This window comes from Tenrec ecaudatus, chromosome 4 (genome assembly GCF_050624435.1).
Source record: "Tenrec ecaudatus isolate mTenEca1 chromosome 4, mTenEca1.hap1, whole genome shotgun sequence".
Lineage (NCBI taxonomy): Eukaryota > Metazoa > Chordata > Mammalia > Afrosoricida > Tenrecidae > Tenrec > Tenrec ecaudatus.
Window position 1 is genome coordinate 185,195,623 of NC_134533.1, and position 14,067 is coordinate 185,209,689.

Below are 14,067 nucleotides of genomic sequence, written 5' to 3' on the forward strand. Positions count from 1 at the left end.
CTTCCTGCATCATTCAGTGTTTTGTCCATAGAACCTTTTCAATATTGCATCTTGAGGCTTGCATTTTTTCTTTAGTTCTTTTAATTTATGATATGCTGACCCTTTTGGTTTTCTAGGTCTTTGCACATTCTGTTATTATATTTTACTTTGTCTTCTCAAGCTGACCTTGGAGAGTCGCTACTCACTCTTTGCCTTCAGCATTTCTTCTGTTTGCCCTAGCTACTCTGTGATTTAAGAGCAAATTTCAGTCTCTTTTGACATGCACACTGACCTTTTCTTTCTTTCCTCTCTTTGGAATAATCTTTTGCATTCTTCACGTATGATGGGTATTCTTGTGTCCTCCACAGCTTGTTAGGTCTTCTCTCATTAGTGCTCAATGCATCAAATCTGTTCTTGAGATGTTCTTGAAATTCAGGTAGGAAAAATGCAAGATCATATTTTGCCTCTCTTGGACTTGTTTGTAATTTCTTCAGCTTCATCCTGAACGTACATATGAGCAGTTGGTGGTCTGTTCTACAGTGAGCCTCTGGCCTGGTTTTAGCTGCTGATAATAGACCTTTGCCATTGTCTCTTCCCACAGGTGACATGGTGAAGTCCTAAAAAGGTTCTCAGAGTTGTGATCTAAAGGATAGAGTAGTCCGATTGCACCATAGTTTAAAACCAGCTGGTTTCATGCCTCTGAAGCCTATGCTATAAACCAAATTTTATAACATGGGTCAGTCGGTACTCAGTATTGTTCAATTATCTGTTAATTCTTATGAAGTCTTTTAAATTTGCTTGTTATGCATGATAAATGTTTAGTGTCACTAATAGAAATGAAACCTTTGTATATACCCTTTTCCTTTTGAAAGCACATTTGAAACAACATGCATAGTTTTTCAATGACATAGAACCTCAGAATGTGAGAAAAAATGTACCCAATTTTGCAACTTCGTCTATGCTGAGAAGGTGTGATTCTAAAACACGATTTGCTTAAAATAAACATTTGGCAATTATTACCTAGTTGACTAAATGCATCCTTTTATTTTGCCTGTGGACTACTTATTGAATATGTATGAACTTGTTAAGATTTTTCACCCTCTATCATCACATTAGATATTAATGTCTATTATGGTTATAGGTATGTATTTAAAGGAATGATCATTTGAGGATATTCTATTGAAATAATAATGTAAGCATTTTAAAACAATTGTAAATAGTAATATAAGATAGTTTACATATAAATTAATCTTATTATAAACTAAACATAAGATAACATCTCATTCTGGACCTAAGTGTAATCTTTTTAAAAGAAGTCTATAATTTAACACAAGATTTAAACGTACAATTTCTTGGGCTATTAAAAGTAAATATTTTTAAATTAAAGTAAATAAATCTTTATATACTTTAATAGGGAGTAACTTAGATTATGACACATCCTTATTGGCATCCTTAACATCCAGTAAACATGATGATGTCTATTTTGATATAATGAGAATTAAAGTAAACTGAAAAGTCCAAGAAATTAAACAACATGTTGCATGTATGTGTGTGATCATTTCATTTTTCTTATTAAAAGCACGTGTACATGTTTAGTTCATAAAGTCTAGAAAGCTGTACATAGATATTTTAGCTATACTTTCCTATGAATGGTGAAGTTACAGATGATTCAGTAGTATTTGTACCAATCACTATTTTCTAAAATTTATTCATACTTCTTTTGTAAGTAGAAAGAAGGTAATTTTCGAGAGCTCAGTTTATTGAAGTCACAAATCGGTGAAAACTCTCAAAGAATGAATGCGTTTGGAACAAGTTCTAAATGTAAAAGCCAAATCATACTTTATCCAAAAAGTTGAGCGGAGAAAGGGCGAGCGGTTGCATAAAGGCAGAAAGAGGACTGAGCACACAGGCTTGGGAGACCTTGGTCTTTTACTCGGAGTAAATTTGCTAATCCCACTCCTGTTGGTTATGTGACATGATTAGTCAAAAGATAAACATTGTGCTTTTTTTCTTATAAAGAATCTTAACTAATCTCACATCAGAAACCAAACTATTTGGAAGAATGATTAGTAAAGAAAAAAAAAGGAAAAACTGCTTTGATATAAAACAGATTTCACATTATAAACTTCCATTTGTACTCCAAATAACTTTTACTCTCTCAGGCAATTAACTGCTGCTTTATGTAGCATTAATACATGGTTACCCAGCTGCTGTGATCTGCATGCAATCAGCAACCATCTATTTTTATAACTTAAGTTTTTTTTTAGCGCTGTGCCAATGCATATGTAAAGAAATAGGACAAGAAAATAAACTTTATTGTTAAGATCCTTTAAGTGCCATTAAAACCACAATGATTATGATAAAGTCCAGATTGCAAAGCATTACATTGGAAATAAAAATTCTCTGAGTTATTACCCTCTCTGTTAGTGAAAATCCGTATTTTTTAAAAAAAACTTATCACTGTATTTGCCTCTTTATGAGAATGATTTGAAATTAAAAAAAGACATTTAATTTTTTTAAATTTCTAATCAGAGTCTAGTAAGAAAGTGTGTTCCTCACTGTGGCAAATTCTCGGAATTTCTCATCACTGAGTATTCATCAAATGTCTATATTTATTTGTTGAATCCCTCATCCCTTCTCTTGGTGGAAGAAATGTGCGGTGTGCTAATAAAGACCAGTCCCTCCCTTGGCTGTGAATCTCTCTAGTCTGTCCCTCTCAGGCTACTAGATCAGCTGTGCACTCTCTTGAACCTCCGTTATTATTGGGGCTCTTCAGTGGCATTTGTACCATTCTCTAGGCCAGTTTTCATTTAAGGTGGACCACTGGTGACAGGATAATCTGGAGATACAGATTTCAGGACATGGCCCCCAACGGGCTGAATCAGAATGGCAGGGAAAGAGGGAATCTGCATGTTAGCAAGCAGATGAATATTGGAGGACCTTTCTCCAGGGTTGCTCCTGTCTTAGAAACGAGACAGTGTGTATCCAACTGTTTTCTGTAATGATTGACCCCAAACCCTTTCCCGCTTTGTATATCCATCCTGTGGCTCCTCTAACCTGGGTTCTTTATTTTTTTAACTTTGTGTAACTACTCTCTCTGAAGGACATGTTGCTGTGACACAGTTCTTTAATCTATTTGCACCTGCCTTTCCTTGTAAAGGAATTTCTTACACTTTCTGGTGGTCCCCTTGGAGCCCTGGTGGCTCTTTGGCTTATGTACCCGGCTGCTAACCACAAGGTCAGCAATTGGGCACTACCATTTGTTTCCTAGGGGGAAAACTAGGCTTCCTCCTAGGAACCCACAGAGGAAGTTCCACCCTGACCTGTAGTGTTGCTGTGAGTTGGAATCAGCTCTGTGGCACTGGATTTTGTTTTGATAATCCCGTTTACCCCATGCCATCAAGCTGATTCCAACTCACCGTGGCAGAATAGAGTAGAACTGCTCTGTATGGTTTTCAAAGCTCTCAAGGCTTACAGGAGCCAGTAACCCCATCATTCTCCTGCAAAGTAGTTGGATTTGAACAGCCAGCCTTTCAGCTACCAGCCAAACATACACTTAACCCATTGTACCACTAGGGATCCTGAATGTCTAGACTTTAAACATTATTACTTTTTCAGTGATTTGAAGTGCCAGGCAATGACAAGTTCATTTCTTAGAGCAATATCTTGATGTAAGCTCTGGTCAAGAATTCAACATGGCTTTATATTATCTTATATAATATAATATACTCATATACAGAAGGTAAAATAGGTGCACCTGTTTCTTAATGCTAATGTTATCAAAGTGTTGTGTAATGATTGTTTCATTGAATTGATACAACTCATAGGATTCATAGAACCACAATTTTTATGTTATTTTTGTAATACATGGATAAAAGCTAATTTCAGTAATTTTTTTTTCTATTAGGTTACTGCTAATTCGTCCATTCTAAAAATGCTTCAGTCCAACATTCATCATGTGCTGATATATGAGAACCTTCTTCTCCAGGAGAAAGCATTGGCTTGTATGCCGGTCCACGAACTGAGAAGGAAATCGCAAGAAAAATTTTCTAGAGCTAGAAAATTGGATAAAGGTAGTGACTTTACATAATCATACATTGCTGACTGCATCACTGCTAAAGAAAGGGGAACACTGAAATCGTACCTACTGTTGTATTCATTGCCTGTCCCATTTTTACTCTCTCCTCCCTTGTCAACATGACTAGGTTGCAAAGAGCAGATAGTTCTGCAAAAATCGGTGCTCTGTGAAAATCAGGGTTCTATACAAATGGGAGATGACCACGTCAGATTACAAAATAGAGGATAACTGCATCACAACTGCTGGGTTCCATTATTACATAACTTCCAAACCATGAGTGTCACGGCCTAGCCAAGTTAGCCGTCACGGCCAGCATTGTATTCCTCTCACACTTCGGTGTTTGTTACTGCCAGGTGTATTTTGTTCTTGCTTAGAAGAGTGATTGTGGTCATAAATGAAAATATGGCAGAGAAGAAGATAGTAGATACATGAGGGGTTGAGTTACTTGGATTTTTAAGAAACAGTATATTTTATTGTGTATCCATTAGACACATTATTATGTATCCATTAGACACATAGACTTATCTTAAATTTATAGTAAACTTTTTGTACCAGCATATATATATGCAACTTATTCATTCATTGTTAATGTTTTCGAGTATAGTGGTCCATAAAATATCCCCCCAAACCCATCGTGCCTCATACGACAGAACTGCCCTACAGGGCTCGCAAGGCTGTAAATCTTTGCCAGAGTGGACAGCCACTCCTCTCTCAACCAGAGTGGCTGTTCGGGTCAAAGCACCAGAACTTCAGATTGCAGCTGAGCACTGTGATGCCCACTGCCCCTCCGGGACTCCTTCCATGAACAAGAGTTTGGCCGTGTTGGCGAGCCTGTGCTTGTGATGCAAGTCTGACGGAAAAGGTCTTGGAAAGGAGTCAGATACCTGGACCATTTACTCCAGCTGGTTAATAGAGGGGTACTTAGTTCCTGAGGAAGAGTGTGACTGAAACCTACTTCCTGGGTATAAATTCGGCATCAAACCAATGCATATAATCTCGGGGCTATAAGCATCCAACTCATGTACAACCTGTAGTTATGAATTAAGCCCCATAAAATGCCCAATAACAATTCCTGGATCCTTGAATGAACTAGTACCAGAGTTTTAAGAAGAAGGCAGCTCCCTAATTTCTCAGTTTGTAACTCATGAACTTGAATTCACTCCCTTGGGGCTGCAGCACCTTGTGAAACTGATAAGGCATTTACTGAGCACCAAGCCTTGCAGACAGCAGAGCACTGACAATGGGGCCAGGTGGGCTAGCTAGCTAGTCAGTTGGTAGCAGAAGGAAATTTGCACCCAGCCCAGAGTCTGTCCCCGCCGCTGGCTAGTCAAGCCTCACTCCGTGGTGTCTAAGGTCCAGGCCTGTAGAAGGTCTGCACCTGGAAGTGTAGTCTCCTAGGGCACTACCTGGGAGTTAGCCCACCGCAGCAGCAGACCCACGCTGCTCGGCCGACATCAGCAGCGCTTAGTTCTTGTACAGCTTGCTGCGGCAGCAGTCAGCCACACTACCCACATACCCTAGGAGCCCGAAGGACGGATTAACAGGCATGACTTTGTGACAAGCAGCAATAAAACATGATTGTTGTTATCACTATTCCGTTATTAGAGATGTTTCTATGTGTCTGGAAATGCTTTATTTAGTATTTTTATGTACAAAAGGTGTACAGTGTCCTAAGACAAACATCTGAGTAACTGCTAATAGATACTAATTGGACCTAAATGCTCCAACTTACATACCAGTTCTCCTGAAAGACAGATTTAGGAATGGAATTCATTCATGGTCTGAATTTAATTTAATTTCCGTGCTTCATTTTCTTATTTTGAAAATAAGGATGATCATTTTATTAAATCAATGAATTAATATATTTAAGTAACCTGAAACTCACTGCCATAGTCTAGTCAATGCCTGCCATAACTGTTGCATAGACTCGTGTCTAAGCCAAGTTTTTCAACACATTTTTAATGCAGCTTTTGTGGTAAAATTAGGTGCCTCGACTGATAATCGGCTTCGCTTATACTCAAGTATATACGGTACCTTATTAATATTATAAATTGTCTTAAAAGTTTACTTTGTTAAATTTGTTGCTTCTATAGTATTTTTTTAATTTTTCTGTAATTGTTTTGTCTGCTATGTTACTTCTTAATATTGTATTCTCTGGGTGGTTAATTGTGTTACAATGTTGTTAGATGCCGTCAAGTTGGTTCTGACCCGGACTGGTCCACAGACAGTAGAACAAACGCTTGACATCCTCACAATGTTGCTGTGCTTGAGCCTGTTACTGCGGCCACAGTGACAGTCCATCTCACGGAGGGTTTTCTTCCCTCTTTCTTCCTGACCGCTCCTTTCCCAAGCGTGCTGGCTGTCTTTCTCCGGGACTAGTCCCTCCTGAGAGCATGTCCAGAGTACGTGCGGTGAAGCTTGCCATCCTTGCCCTAGTCGGCTTTCCCCTGTACTTCTCCCAGGACTGACTTGTTCGATCTTTCGGCAGTCCATAGAATATTCGTTATTCTTAACAGCGTAATTCAAAGGCATGGATGGATTTGTGTTCCATATTCTTCACAGCAGCCAAAATTCAAAGGTATGAATAAGCCTTTCTTATTTGTTGTCCACTTTCCAGCACGCATGTGGGAGCGATTGGAAATCCCCGGGCTTGGGGTCTGGCACACCTTAGTGCTCAAAGTGACATCTCTGCTCTTTAGCACTTTTCAGAGTTCTTTTGCAGCATATTTTCCCAATGCAACATGTTGTTTGAGGTTTTTCACTGCTACTTCCCTGATCATTCATTGTAGAGCCCAGTAAAATGAATGCTTTAACAGCTTCAATCATTTTCCCATTTATTGTTATGTTGCCTGTTGGCTCGGTTGTGAAGATTTTACTTTTATTTACATTGAGCTTTAATCCATTCTGAAGCCTGTTGTCTTCGATCTTCACCAATAAATTATCTTCACTTTCAACAAACAAGATTGTGTCATTTGTACATTGCAGGTTGCGAATACGCCTTCCTAGGACCAATCCTAACGCCATGTTCTTCTTCATATGGTCCAGCTTTTTGGAGTATTTAGTCAGAATTCGGACTGAACAAATATGGTGAAGGGTAAAAACCCTGATGCCCACCTTTCCTGGTTTTAAACCATGCAGTACTCTGTGTACAGGTTCCACGTGAGCACAATTACGGATCTGGACTTCCTGCTCTTTTCAGTGTTACCCATAATTCATTATGGTCCGCAAAGTGTGCATTCCTCACTTTCAATCTAAGTGACATTCAGCCTCTACTACTTGTCAAAATTCCCATTTCACTCTTCCTACCAGTTCACGGCTCCAGTAGCTTCTACTTCAGATAAGCAGATCATGGATAACGTACTGGACTGTCTCTCCAGGTTCCATGCTTGTGGTGTGTCCACAAAAAGACATTCCTTTTCATTTTGTTCATCTTTGTATTGAAAGGACAAAAGTGACAACTTCCAAGTTTGTTATGTGTTGGAGCTGAAAGTGGAAGTCCTTTTAAGGAATTGTTTGAATCTATGTATCTTCTTCTTTTTTTAAAAAAAAAAACATTTAACCACTTGTAATGGAGATATTTTGCTGTCTTTTTTATTTTGGAAGATTTATTTTTATATTGTGACATTTCCATGCATTTAATGATGTAGACCTTAGATTTCCATTTACAGGTTTGTTATTCATCTTCTTGATTGAATTAAAAAAAATTTCGCAAGCTGGGGTTCAAAAATAAAAATAGGAAGATTCGTGTATATGATGAGTAAGGTTCTGGCCAGTTTCAAAATACTGTGTTCCTGTGACACCTGGAACCATTGGGCTAGGCCTTGCAGAGGCCACTCTGTATGTAAAATAGCTCCTGCCTTAAGAAGCAGTTGAGCTGCTAAGGGGAACGGAAATATACAGTTAACAGTGTGAATCGGGGACCAGCAAATCCAGTAAGACAACTTAATAACTTTTATGTTTCCAAAAGAATCAGTTACCATGAAAAATATCTCTGAGACAGGACACTCCTTTTGTGTCCAGTACACTGTCTCCCTCTTGGCAAATGATCAGGAAATTGTTCAAGGAACACTGAATTCACAAATCCTAATACATTTGTGCATGCATCCTCACAGTGGGAATGATCTTGACAGAATGTGGAGAACCATTCAAGTCTATTAGCTCTCCATAAAGTTTGCTAAGTCCCTGCTGGCACACACCCCCCACCCCGCTGCTGCCTACTCTAATTATAAAGGGCAATGCACTTTTTTTTAAAAGAAAATTTGCAAAATAAAGGAAAGATAAGCCATCCATATTCCCATCATATAGGAAAACTAAAGGTATGTGTGCATATTATTCCTGATTTTAAAATACGAAAGCAATATACTGGCATGTTAGTGACAAGACACAAGAAAGAAGACATCAGTTTGGTAGAAAACTTGATTTCTGTTTTTCTTCTGAGTCAGTTTTGACTCATAGCAACCCTATGAGTTAGTAGTGAAGTTTGGCAAAAATCAGTTTTTAAAAATCGAGCTTTTAGTCAAAGGCCATGAAGAATTAGTTGGATTTATAACCTAAGATGTCAAAGGACTTACTAGATCAGGACTGAGGATTTGTGTGTGCGTGATGAGCAGTGTGCGTGGGGGCAGAAAGTACAGACAGTGTTTGAGGTGCCATAGTAATACAATCTGGCTGTGGGGAGGGTGTGGCGAAGGCTGCAGTGGGAGATAAGGCTGGGACATATTTGGGCTAACACTGAATTTCAGGCAGAGAAATGTAAACTGAATTTATTTTTATGCTTTTAATTTCTGCACAAAGAATTAGAGGTAAAGATGACAAAGGATATATCCAGTAGGAGGGAGAAAAATAAGGACCAACCACGTTAGGAGAAAGCACATACTTTAGCCACAAAACTATCGATTGAACATATAGCAAAAATGTTGTAGAACCTTATCAGAAAGAAGGAGAAATGATTTCACACACAGGGAAGTCCGCTGTACTGATTACCTAATTCAGCAAGGTTAACCATTAGAGGTGTAAGCAAGTAAATTACTTCAGAATGATGCTTGAGAAAAATTAATATTGCTATTCTGTAAGATGAAGGAAGTTCCAGAGAGTGCAAGGAGAAATGAGTTGAAACACACCTGTCCTCGAGACGTGGGAGCAAGCAGGGTATTGAGACTAGGACAAGGATAGGTGGGAGACTTGTTGGAGTGATGGAATCGGTATACCGTTTGTAGTCCATGAGGATGAGCGGTTGGTGGGATAAGAAGTATGGGCCTAAGTTTTGAATCCAGACAACTAGAAAGAAGAATTGATGAGAATGGGTTTTGAAGGGAATCTGAGAGAGTAGTTTGTGAGGTATTTATTGGATGTCATCTGAGTGATGGCCTGGAGCAGTGTAAGAAGAGATCAAAGCTTGAAATACACTTCCGGATAACCCATGCAAGCATATCACAGGGCCCAGATTGAAGAGAGAGGGTTGTGGGGATAGACTATAAAGATTCTATAAAATAGGGTAGTACTAGCTACCTGTAGGAGTTGTAATGGCACAGGGGTGTAGGTGTTAGACTACTAAACAGAGGTCAGTGGTCCAGATGCACTAGCTGCTCCACGGGACAAAGATGAGACAGGCTGCTTCCAAAAAGATGTCCAGCCCTGGACACCTCACGGAGTAGTTCTTCCACTCTGTTCCTTAGGGTCCCTGTGAGTCAGAATCCTCTCCACAGATGGCGGGTGAGCACATGCTGGGTCTAAACTGAAATAAGAAATTGAATTTCATGTTCACACTCACCACATTGCAAGTCCTCAGGAACTACAAATGACTGGTGGGTACCTTATTTAACTTTGCAAATAAGGATTTTAAAGTATATCTATTGCTGAATGTTCTATTAGATAGGATTGCTTAAGAGTCACTTATCTTAGGATACCATAAGAGAAAGAGGAATCAGTGATGGGAATTTAGTAAAGTAAGTCATGTGGTAGGCATCTTGTGTATAGTAGAGCTCGGTTGGGCTGGGAACATTGACTCGGGTTAGAGTTCATTTTCCCCTGGGAGATGCTGCGGAGGAGGCAGCCTGGCACTCGCGGTGAGCCTTCTGGTTGGCTGGACCACATGTGGTTTCCATCAGGCCATCTCCTAATCTGAGAGAGCTGCTAGCGTCATTCCCATCTCTGCCTCAGGAAATCAGGAAGACGAAAGGGAAAGAAAACAAAAAGGTTAAATCTGTCAACTGAGCACACATGAAAATAGCCCCAAACCCCGGAATTTTATTTCAGTTTTTTCACCGTAAAACTATGTATTTAAATTTTTTTTTACAAACAACTGTATCACCTTCAAAGTACTCTCCATTACACTTAATACAGTTGTCAAATCTGCGATTCCTTTCTGAGAAACATTTTTCAAACTTACTTGTTTGGATTGCTGACAGCACGACCCTTGTTAATTGCTGTCCTTTCATGTCCCTCTTCATTTGTGGAAGCAAAAAGAAGTCACTTCCCCTGGTGTGATTTGTGTTTGCTTTTGGGTTTGTAAGAATGGCACCATGTCTGGTCACCAGTGATGACCTTGGATCAAAAGTCTGAGTCACTAAGGAGCTGTTCTTTCAAAGCACAGCATGTTTCCAGTCAGCGCTCTTTTTGCTGTCCAGTCAGAACCCAAGACACAAACTTCCCAGCAACCTTTCTCATTCCCAAATCTTCTGTTAAAATTCACTGAACTGAGCTCCAAGATTGTCCCATTCCCCACTTTTTCAGTGGTCCATTGTCAGTCGTTGAACACAGTGCACAAATTTTGTCAACCTTTTCATCCATTCAGTAAGTTGACAGATGTCGAGAACAGGATTTGAAATCAATCAAGATTTCACCTTTTTGAAATGAGAAAACCACTCAAGAAAAACCCTTGGGATTTTCCTATAGTGCTGCCCTTGTAAGCTGTGTTCAACATCACAACAGTTTCTGTGGCATTTTTACCAGCAGGAAACAAAATTTCACAGCCACACACTGTTCTCTTAAATCGGCCATCACATAAAATGAGGTGCTGGTGAAACTGCTTTTATGAAAAAATGCACTGTGACCAAAGAGCACCTTCCCAGGGGAAGCCACTGGTTGCGCTAACAAAAACCAAACCAAACTTGGCACCTTCAAGTAGGTTCCAACGCCGAGCTAGTGGATACTGGGTGGCAACGAGCAGTCTCTGCCCCGGTGATTGTCTGGCATTAAGATGACAGGGCTCTGCTGGCTGGCTTAGTGGTTTCCTTTTATGTCTTTTATGCAGTGGAATTTTCCTTTCGTCTTTGTTATAAGTTCTTAGAGTGTGTACTTCAAGTGTTGTAACTTGCAGCAGACCTTGGGGTCCTTGGAGTGCTGCCCCTGAGCATCTGCAGAGAGAGCGTGCCTTAGTCAGGAAGCAGTTCCATCACTCTGGTCTGGAAGATGAAAGCTGTGTTATGGTGGAGTGTTCCAGAGATAGATAAAACGCATTTTCAAAAGAGGAAAAATCTGTCATTTGGAGAAAATGATTACAAAATATGCTTTGGCCTACTAGAGCAAAGGTCAAGTTGGGACAGAGTATTGAGTCAAAATGGAGAAATCATGCGTCTACGGATGAGACTTCTGTGTTTCTTACCTGTGTTCTGCTCATTCCCTCTTTTACACACCAGCAGAAGTGGTTTTCATAAAATAGAATTAGGATAAAAACGTATTAACATTATTTTTGTCGCTGTAAAATTTCTTTCCATTATGTTTATGTGGTATTTTTGAGGACTTTAGATTTCGAATGTTGCAGTCTTGGCTGCATTTTCTCCTCATATATCTGTTTATTTGGGATGTGTAGACAGGGTATTTATCCAGTAAGTAGTACTTGTGCTGACAGTCATAGTCATCATGTTTTTGAATTTGACGTTAATAAAAGTACCGTGAAATACGTATATAAAGCAACATCATTTTCCATTTCAGGGTTACATATATATTTTTAACTGCTGTAAAGATTCAGAGTTTGCCATCTAAGTTTTACTTCCCTGCACCCCCATGTCACCGAGCTGTCTGATCTTCTAGCCTGTCCAATTTTCCTGAGCCCTAATTAAGGATAGTTTGTCACCAAGAAACACTGACTCCCTCAGCTGGCCCTTATTTTTTGTGAGCTATTCCAAATTTTATCTGGAAATATGCTGATTTGCATCTGGAGTACTTATAATACTAAAGTATTAAATGTGTTTTTTTCTCTCCCTTCTTTTTAATGCCTTTTACATTAATTGTGACAATTTGATGAACAATAGGATTTATAAGCCACATTTTGAAGCTATTCAGCAGGTGTTTTCTGAGCACTTACTGTGTGCTAAGCACAGCTTTAAGTGTTGCAGATACCGCAGTAAATAAAACATACAGCTACCAGGGAAAATAGAGAGACCCCCCCAACAAAAAAAATAGGTTGTATGTGAGGCTGAACGTTCCAACTCTTAAAGATAAGCGTTGTGAAAACAAATGAGGATCATAGAGTGACTTGCATGCTTGCTGTTTTATGCAACCTTTGTCAGGAAGGGGCCGCTCTGCTAAATGATGCCGTCACATCTGCAAAGGCCCCCGAGATGAGTGAGCTTGGCGTAGTCAAATGTTATAAGGGGCATATCGTGACTGTAGCAGAATGAACAAAGCAGAAAGATGTAGATTGTCATGTCAGAATTAGGTAAAAGGGGACATTAAATTCTGTATTTGTAAATTACCACAGATTTGGAACTTGAAAGCGCAGGATTATTTTTAAACAAGGTCTCCAGTCCAGAAGTTCAAAATCACCAACACTGAGATGAAAACAAGATGTCAAGAAAGCTGAGCTCCCTTCCAAAGTTCTTGGGAAAATCTGTCCCTTTCCCTTCTAGAGTACCGCTGCTGCCAGCATTCCTTGGCTTGAAGCCACATAACTCTGATCTTTACGACTAATCACCCCCACTGCCATCAAGTCGATGCTAACTCAGAGTAATCCTATTGGACAGAGTAGAGCTACTTTATAGAGTTTCCAAAGCTATACATCTTTGTGGAAACAGAGTGCCTCATCTTTGTCCTGAAGAGTGGCTGGTGGCGGTGATGTGTGTTGCCGTTTAAGGTAGTGTTTATAGGCTTCAGGGATTAGGACTTGGGTATCTTTGAGGCTGGGGTAATTTTCAGCCAAGCACGGGCCCACTGAAAGAATCATAGGGACTTTGAGTTCTACTCTGAAGAGATAGGAAACCCTTGACCTGCACCTGCCTTGTATTCCTACAAAGATCACTCTGCTCCTGTGGGGATGAGACATACGAGGATAGCAATGATGTATTTCTAAAAATTCGTTTTTAATTTTACAATTCATGGATATCTTCTTGTTGAAAACTGTGGTGCTGGCCAGAACAAGTGAAACTCTTCCTCCAAGGGAGTCCTACTCCCGTCCTGGAGAGAGCAGCTCTTACTGCGTGGTGTGTTTCTATACATGGCTTTTCATAGATATTGGTTAGACTAACATCTATAGGGAGAAACGGCTTAGCGTCTTGCACTTACAATATAAACCCTTGTAGGTTCAGCTCCTTGGGATTTTCTTTGACTAATGATGTATCTTCGACAGCTTTTTAACTTCTCTATAATGTTCAAGGAGTCCTGATAGTGTAGTGGTTATGTTTTAGGCTACGATCCCAAGGTAAGGAGGGTGAAGCCACCGCCATTCCAGGACTTTAAATTCCCATAAAGAGTTATAATGTCAGAAAATCTTCTTTTTTTTTAAAACATTTTATTAGGGACTCATACAATCTCGGAAGCTCTTTACAGGGACATTTCTGCCCTGTCTCATAGTGTAGCTGTGAGTCAGCATCGACTCAATAGCCATGAATTTGATTTTAAAAATAATAATGTTCTGTAGTATGCATAAACTATTTATATCGTTTCTTCTGGTTAAACATTGGGGTTTATTATTTTTTTCCTCTATTCTAAACACTGTTGAAGTAAACATCCTTACACAGTGTGCTTCCTGCTACAAATGAGCAAGAGTGTTTTGGTCACATACCCTTGCCTGA

At 39.5% G+C, this 14,067-nt stretch overlaps 1 protein-coding gene across 2 annotated transcripts in view; it reads left to right on the plus strand.

Moving 5' to 3' along the window:
* Nucleotides 1–14,067, plus strand: part of NGLY1 (N-glycanase 1) — a 69,959-nt gene that overhangs the window by 24,117 nt on the left and 31,775 nt on the right. For both annotated transcript variants that reach the window (XM_075547142.1, XM_075547141.1), the window contains exon 4: nt 3,887–4,052. In XM_075547142.1, the coding sequence (XP_075403257.1) occupies nt 3,887–4,052 (166 nt within the window). The remainder of the gene's footprint in view (nt 1–3,886; nt 4,053–14,067) is intronic.